We start from the raw sequence: 8,461 nt of genomic DNA on the forward strand, positions 1-8,461 counted from the left end.
TAAATGTAAAAATATTACAATGTTCTCACATGTGGGAGAACAAATGAATGTCAACCATGCAGACTGTGGAAAAACGGATGGTATCTGGGGAAAAAAACATAATCAGAGAGAACTGGAGTCTATGGTCAACAGTAACATTCCAATATGCTTCCATTCAATGTAACAAAGGCAATATACAAAAGTTAAATGTGTATGAGAGGGTGATATAAGTGAGGAATATAGGATTCTTTGCAGTGCTGTTGTTTTCTGTCCTTACTAATATATTGTATTATATGACAAAAAAAATATTACAGAAATTATTTTGGAAAGGGTAAGTGGTACAATTCTTTGAGTAACTCTTCTATCCAAACATCCCCTCTTTCTCACTCAAAATGTAGTTATAGCACCAAGCAATCATTTATTCCTTCAATATTTAATGAACCCCTACTAACTGCCAGGCACTATGCTAAGCACTGGCAATGTGACAGTGAATAGGATACATGGGGGTCCTGTCCTCACAGTACTGAAAATCTAGCAGGGAAGACAGACAATCAAGTAACTACAAAATGTGAAAATTGTAATTATTGTGAGCTTTAGTTTACGTCAGGACCAAGTGCTCCACTCTAAGCAACACAAAATAAGAGCATCTAAATGTTGCAATTTGGATTACCCAGGGCTTCCCTTCAGCTGATATCTGAAGCATTAATAGATAACATATAGGGATAGAAACTAGTAACAACAGTGTTCTAGGAAAAGAAAATTAAATATAACCATGGAGGAAGCAGCACTGTTCAATGAGCAATGTGTATCTTCAAAGAAGGTTAGGCAAAAGAAAACACAAGTGAATCACACATATACTCTATAATATTGCCAACTAATTCCCTCAGCATTTTTGAAAAGCCAAAGTGGAAAAACCATAAGTCTTTCTAAAAAAACAAACTCATTTGTATAAAAGTGACCATTTTCCTGCAAATGAGTTTCTTAAAATTTTCTCATAATTGAAGTAAGTAGAATCAACATATAAATTTAATCTTTAAGTGCTTGCTCCAAGTTAAGGAATTAGGGACAGTGCTAGGTGCAAGAGATGCAGGGTGAACAATACAGTTTCTGCCCATATTCAAGTGGGGGAGTTACTGAAGGAGAAAAGGAATTTCAATAAAGTGCAGTAGGCACAACAGCGTAGGCACAGAATGTTATGAGAACATTCCTGAAGGTCTCCTAACCTGGTCTTTCTTTCAAGGAAAGACTTCCCAGGAGTTCTCAGTAACTTAACATTGAAGGATGGATAGATTGAGCAAGAAAAAGGAAGAGGGTATGGAAGGGTGTTCAGACTGAGGGAGAGCTTGTGGAAAAGTGTGCAAGTGGAAAAGGCCCCAAATACTGCGCTATGCATTTTATCCTCATTAACTTATTCTTCCTGAAAATCTTGATAATACCACGTACCTATTTTACAGAGCTTTATCCCAGGACTTCTGATTCCAAATCCAATGCTGATTCAATTATACCTCACTTTTTTCTGTAAGCGGGAAACAAAACAAGATGAAGAGATATCTCTGTTCTCTTACCATAATTAATACAGCTTCAACTCAGGAAAATGTTTTTCTACTCAAGCTTTTCTTGATGGCAACTTTAACCTCCTTGTTCCTGAAGCTGTAGATCAGAGGATTAAGCATGGGTATCACAATGGTATAGAACACAGTGGACATTTTCCCTTGGTCCATGGACAAAACAGAAGAAGGATGAAGGTACATGAATGATCCTGACCCAAAGAAAATAAAAACAACAACAATATGTGAGCTACAAGTGCTGAAGGCTTTGGACCTTCCTTCAGTGGAGCGAATGTGGAGGATGCTAGAGATGATGAAACTGTAAGAGACAATGATGGTGAGGATGGGCACACCAATAGCAAAGCCCACAATGATGAAAACCACCAGTTCATTGATGTGAGTGCTGGTGCAGGAGAGCTCCAGGAGGGCAAGGATTTCACACATGTAGTGGTTGATGGTGTTGGCATTACAGAAGGTCAGTCTCAGCATGCAGCCCGTGTGGGCCCAGGCACCAATGAATGCCACCACATACACAATCGCAGTCAGCATAGAACAGACCTGAGGGGACATGGTGACCGTGTAAAGCAGGGGCCTACAGATGGCCACAGAGCGATCATAGGCCATCACTGTCAACACATAGCACTCTGCACTGACTAAGAAACAGTAGAAAAAGAGCTGAGTCATGCATCCTCCATAGGAGATGATGGTCATTATGGACACAAAGTTTACCAACAATTTTGGGGTGATGACAGAAGAATAACATAGATCAATAAAGGACAAATTAAAGATGAAGTAGTACATAGGAGTGTGGAGGTGATGATTCAGTCCAATTAGAATGAGCAAGCCTAGGTTGCCTGCCACAGTGAGAATGTAGATTCCTAGGAAGAGGAAGAAGAGGGGGAGCTTGATCTTTGAGTATTCTGTTAAACCCAGAAGGATAAACTCTGTCACTAATGACCTGTTTCCAATATCCATTCTCTTCCAATGGGATCTGTGAAGATAGGGAAGTAGGGTCACATTTGAGGCAGAATACGGTTTTCTCATGCAAGACCATATCCTATCCCTTCCTGGAGCTAAGAAGCCCAGAGATTTAGCTGGAGTTAACTATTACACAGAGCTGGATCAGGCTCTGCTTGGACAAGGAGGTCAGGTGCGTAGGAGGCACGAGCAGAGCACCAGCTAACACTGGGAGAGATGGGACAAAGGAGGAAGAAGTGCATGGATTTCTCATCTTTTCTCTCCTTCAACTTGCCATTAATGAAGTTTATTCCCTTCCTAACTCTAGTTTATGTTTGTTGAATTTACTCACTTTGCTTCAGCTACCCTGTACTGGCCACCAATCCAGATTAGATGCTGCATAGGGTGGGGACCATAAACAGTCGGGCCATAGCAGTTATGGAGTCAGTCTCAGAGATGCCCTTGGCTTCCAGAGGATGCAAAACAAAAAAGTCACTAAATCAGGAATGGAAACTGGACACCCTTCATAGGAAATGCTCTAAGGGGCAAAGGGAATGGAGGCATTGCAAACGCAGCCGTACTTCTAACCTCTACTTTCCTCCCACATAGACCCTTCAACCATCCACACTTCAGGTTCAGAACTGGAGAAAGCAGAAAGATCCATTAACTCTTCATAGCTCTGGGTTTTGAAGGGTATAAAAACACAAAGTGTTCAGTGCTCACCTTTCTTCCAACTAAGGCATCAGAACTGTCCTGGTTTTCTCTCCACCATTGTTTTCCAAAGAGAAATAACTGTTGCTATTCAAAATATTAGCCCTGAATTAAAATTTCTCCTCTTCCTTTTGTGTGGAGAGGCTCAGGGCATTTATAAATCTCAGTCATTGAATTTTTCTGAGAATCACTCAGATAAAGATCATGATACTTAATTATGATCTTTTTCTAGAGGTAATCATTAACCTATAAAACGAATCTGAATAACACCCTTTGTTTTCTATGCAGTAACAAGTAGAATGACGTAAATTATTTATTTTGGAGCATCAAGGTCTCAGAGGTTTGATGTGGAATCTTACCTAGGAGACCCTCCATAATTCAAATCCTATAGGGAAAACAGAATTATGAAATTGTTTATACATAGATGAAGATGCTTTTATCTGGGAGCCTTTTGGGAAGCTCATTATTCTACTCAAAATTTCATATCAAGGACTGCATATCCCCTTAGGGAAAAAGAGGTAGAAATCTTTTCTCTTTTCCTTCTAATAGTGCTGGTTTGACTTTTAGCTACAATCTCTAACACCTAGCTAATGACTTAATTGACATATCTCTCAAAAGCATATAACATGCACACACACACCTTCCTATACATATTTAATGTTAATTTATAGCACACATCTATGCATATTTTCTAATCTTTAGATTTAATCTATTCAGCCACTTTCCATCCCATCACCCCCATTATTCATGTTTATAACATAGTACACCCACTCTCATGTTTTCTGACTTGGCCATCTAACCAATTATATTTATAGGGAATTTTAAAAGAACAGATTTTTCAACCTCTTGATTTTGTCATTTATCAATACTTCACTGAAATCTCTCCAATATTAGATATTGTAGCTATATCATAACTTATCCAATCACTCCACATTGATATAAATTCACCCTTTCCAGTTTCCTACCATTAAAAACAAGGCTGACAAAATTATGATTACACATATATCTTTACATACCAATACTTCTATTTCAGTGAGATAAATTACCAGAACACTGTCTTTCAGCTTAGTATGGTTTTCTCAAAGGTCATTAATAATTCACATTCCCACAAGCAAGGTATGAAACTACCTTTCCTTTTCCCAGCATTTCTACCACCAAAAGTGATACTGGTTTTGTTTAAAGGTGTGTCCATCTGAAAGGTGTAAATACTTTGTCACACTTACTTTAAATTCCATTCCCCTTCCTATTCCTGAGCTTGAACATCTTTTCATGAACTTATAAACCATGTGAATTTGCTTCTCTGCAACTTGCCTATTTATGTCCTTTTCCTATTTTTCTGTGGGTTGTTTTTTTCACTTCCTGTCCTATTGTAGCACATGATGACTACTGACCCAGTGTCCACTGCCTGCATTTAAACTGTATTTTTTCCCTACCTACTATCAGTCTACTGATTTGCTTAAGGTATTTTTTGCCAAACAAATGTCTTAAAATGTAGAATATATCTACATTTTTTTCCATATTTGAAAATGTCTTAGCTTCAGTGTTACCACCTTGACTTGAGACTGTTGTTACTGCATTACTACAAAGGCATCTTAATTAGCTCCCTGCTTTATCCACTGTCCCTGACAATCTGTTTCCAACACAGCAACCACAGTCATTTTTTAAAATTAGTCAGACTGTGCCTTAAAGTCCCATGCTTCATTTAATACAGAGGAAAATGAACAAGTTTCACAATGGCCAACAAGATCCAACTGGGTCTTGCTCCTTGCTGCTTCTCTACCCTCAACTTCTATGACTCTCTCCCCAACTCCTTTCATTCTAGCCACAATAGGCCCCTTACTGTTCTTCATACATATCAAGAGGATCACCTTAGGAGCTTTGCATTGGCTATCACTCCTTCCTAAAAGGATCTTTTCCCAGATATCTATTATAGATGTTATCTTCTAAACAAAGTAGGACCTATGTGCAATTCATCTTTGTATCTTTAACATATAACATGTTCTCTGGGGTAGGGTTTTATTCTAGTAATATTTACATCCAAATGAATCCTTTTTAAATAACATTCGCCTATAGAGTTCAGTAGTATTTATTACACATACAATAATCTGCTAATATTGCCACCATCCATTTCCAAACCTTTATCATCAGCCTAAGTGAAAATCTGTTCAAATTAAGCATCAACTCCCCATTCTACCTCTTGGTAACCTATATTCTAGATTCTAACTCTATGAGTTTGCTTAATATAATTACTTAATAACAGTGAAATCATACAATATTTGCCCTTTTGTGTCTGCCTTATTTCACTTTAGCATAATGTCTTCAAGATTCATCTATGTTGTCAGATGTATCAGGGCTTCACTACTGTTTATAGCTGAATAATATTCCATTGTAGTTACATACCACATCTGTTTATCCATTTATCAGCTGATAGACACTTGGGTTGCTTTCATCTTTTGGCAATTGTGACTAACGCTGCTATGAACAATGGTGTGCAAACATCTGTTTGAAACCATGTTGTCAGTTCTTCTGGGTATATAACCATTAGCAGGACTGCCAGATCATATGGTAAGTCTATACTTAGCTTCCCGAGGAGCAGCCAAACTGTCTTCCACAACGGCTACACCATTCTACATTCCCACCAGCAATGAATGAGTTCCTGTTTTTCCACATCCTCTCCAACACTTGTAGTTTTCTGTTTGTTGTTTATTTCTTTCTAAAAGTGGCCATTGTGGTCGGTATGAAATGATATCTCATTGCATTTCCCTAATAACAGTGATGTCAGACACCTTTTCAAATGCTTTTAATCCATTTACCTATCCTTTTTTTTTCTTACATTTACATCTGTGATCCACTTTGAGTTAATTTATGTTTTAATCTTTGTAATTTCTTTCCTTCTGTTGCTTTGGGATTTGTTTGCTTTTCTTTTTCTGCCAGATGTGCAGTTAGGTCTTTGATTTTATGTCTTTCTTCTTTTTTATTGTATGCATTCAAGGCTGTAAATTTCCCTCTCAGCACTGCCTTCACTGCATCCCATAAATTTTGATATGCTGTGTTCTCATTTTCATTCATTATCAAGATATTTAAGGATGTCTCTTGCAATTTCTTCTTTGACCCATTCATTAAGAGTTTGATGTTTAACTTCCATATATTTGTGATTTTGAATAAAACTGAAGATACATAAAACCCCAAACTTGAATGAACTTGAGAGGTTTTTTTTGTCCTCCTAAATCAGTACAGACTGCCTCATGCACAAAAAACAAACAAACAATAAACCTCTCCAAAGATTTTGTGTCTTTTCTGTATCTAACACTTTAGTAATGCACCCAAAATAAGATACTAGATTTTACTTAAAACACATGCTTATAACATGCACACTCACATGGCACTTCTTAAAATCCTTTCAATACCTCCAATGCAAAAGAGCAACCCCATGTTATTTGTTATTCCTTTCTTCAAGCGCTCCAAAAGCCCTCCTCTTAGTCAATGTTGACAATAGTTTTTCCTTTTCAGAACTCTTTCTGTAACTTCTTTTTTATTTTCCTCATTTTATTTTCTACATTATTTTATTTTTCTCAGCCCATTCCATTTTCCATTAACCTTTCCTTCCATGCTTATCCAGTTCTCTCCTCACCCCACACAGTAATTCCAGAGCTGGGGAAGGGCAAGCAAAGACAGAAAGCAGGTAGAAGTAGGAAAAAGATTGTGAATATTTATATCTTGGTTTTCTGTTATCATGATGAACCTAAGCATTAAAAATGAGTAACACGAATTGGTGCAATTTTTATTTTTCATTACTTTTTCTGCATAGTTTTCATTATTTTACAATGTGCTTGTAACATTTCTTTTGTGAAAAAGCTATTTTAAGAGAAAAAATGACATTTAATATGGTATCAAATGAAGTTGATCATCTGAACCAGGAAATTTTAAGGAAAAAAAAAATTCAAAGGAATCCCTTAGGAGGAAAAATGTCAGGCATTTTTAAACCCAAAGGCATAATGTGTTTTTGTTGTTTTTAGATAAATTGTGCCTAAACTAATTTAAAGTAAATAATCTAATCCTACAGAGTCAAGTGTTATTTTCATTCCAACCTGGTTGCTGTCGTCTTTGGGTTCTAATCCTCTGGTGTTCCAGGAATAAACCTGTGTGGAGCCCCCTCCCTGAGTATTAGAATCAAAGTCTGCTTCTGTGTGTACCTTCAGGTAGAGAACTTAGAAAGCATAAAACGAAGATCTGTTCTGATGTCATCAGATTAGACTAATGCAAAAGGACTTAATCTATATATATTCCCGTAGCTTTTCTCTGACCTTATATTCTGACCAACTATCTCGAAATTTGATAGTCCAACGACCTTCCTTACATCTCTCTGATGCTCCTGTGCTCCCCCTCCCACTAGGGCTAGAATGTTCTCTTCATATTCTCTATCTCACACAAACACACACACACACTCAAACATAATGCTTCTCTCTTTCATCTTTGTCATTATAGCTAAGGGGTTGTCAAAGAACCAACTTTTGGTTTTCTTAACTCTATTGGGTTTTTTTTGTTTTTTTTTTTAATAAGAAATTTTATTTTGAGATAAATTCACACTTACAGGAACAGTTGCAAAAACAGTAGAAACCCGCTACATGGAACTCCAGCATACCCTGATCCCCCTCCCCCAATACCCCGATCCACCACCTTTAACATCCTCACACCACCATTTCTTTGTTTCTTTCCTCCCTCCCTCTCTCCCTCCTATCATCGATCATCTACTGCAAGCTGCACACATCCTTGAAAAAACACTATAATTCACATATACATTCCCCATGAACAAGAACACTCTTTATGCAATCCCATTAAACGCAGCTAAGAAGTTCAAGAATTCAACCTTGATACAAAGCTTACATTCTATATTTTCTTTTTTTTCTTTCCTTATGTCCCATTTGTGTCCCTTTGAGCCTCCTCTCCTCCATCCTCAGATCCCATCCAGGATCATCCTTGGCATTTAATTATCATCTAGACTTTTTTTTTTTCAATTGTGGAAACATATATACAAGCCTAAATCTTCCCATTGCACACCCATCCTAGCATTCCATTAGTGGGATTAATCATATTTAGGACATTGCAATGCTATCATCTTCCCACCATCCCTTTCTAGAAGTTTCCGTTCACCCCAACAGAAACCCTATACTCATTTCTTAACTCCCCATTGCCCCTTTCCCCACTTCTCAAAACCCTTACTCTACTTTTCATCTCTATGATCATATGCTCTGATACTTTCTTTGTGT

The 8,461-nt window shown here is 37.4% G+C and overlaps 1 protein-coding gene across 1 annotated transcript; it reads right to left on the reverse strand.

Annotated features, from left to right (window-relative positions):
• Nucleotides 1-1,565: 1,565 nt before the first annotated feature.
• On the reverse strand, nucleotides 1,566-2,507 carry LOC119538180 (olfactory receptor 145-like). Its single transcript, XM_037840990.1, has one exon. The coding sequence runs from the start codon at nucleotides 2,499-2,501 to the stop codon at nucleotides 1,566-1,568; it is 936 nt and encodes a 311-aa protein (XP_037696918.1). The 5' UTR covers nucleotides 2,502-2,507.
• Between the last annotated feature and the right edge of the window lie 5,954 nt (nucleotides 2,508-8,461).

This window comes from Choloepus didactylus, chromosome 6, assembly GCF_015220235.1.
Source record: "Choloepus didactylus isolate mChoDid1 chromosome 6, mChoDid1.pri, whole genome shotgun sequence".
Lineage (NCBI taxonomy): Eukaryota > Metazoa > Chordata > Mammalia > Pilosa > Megalonychidae > Choloepus > Choloepus didactylus.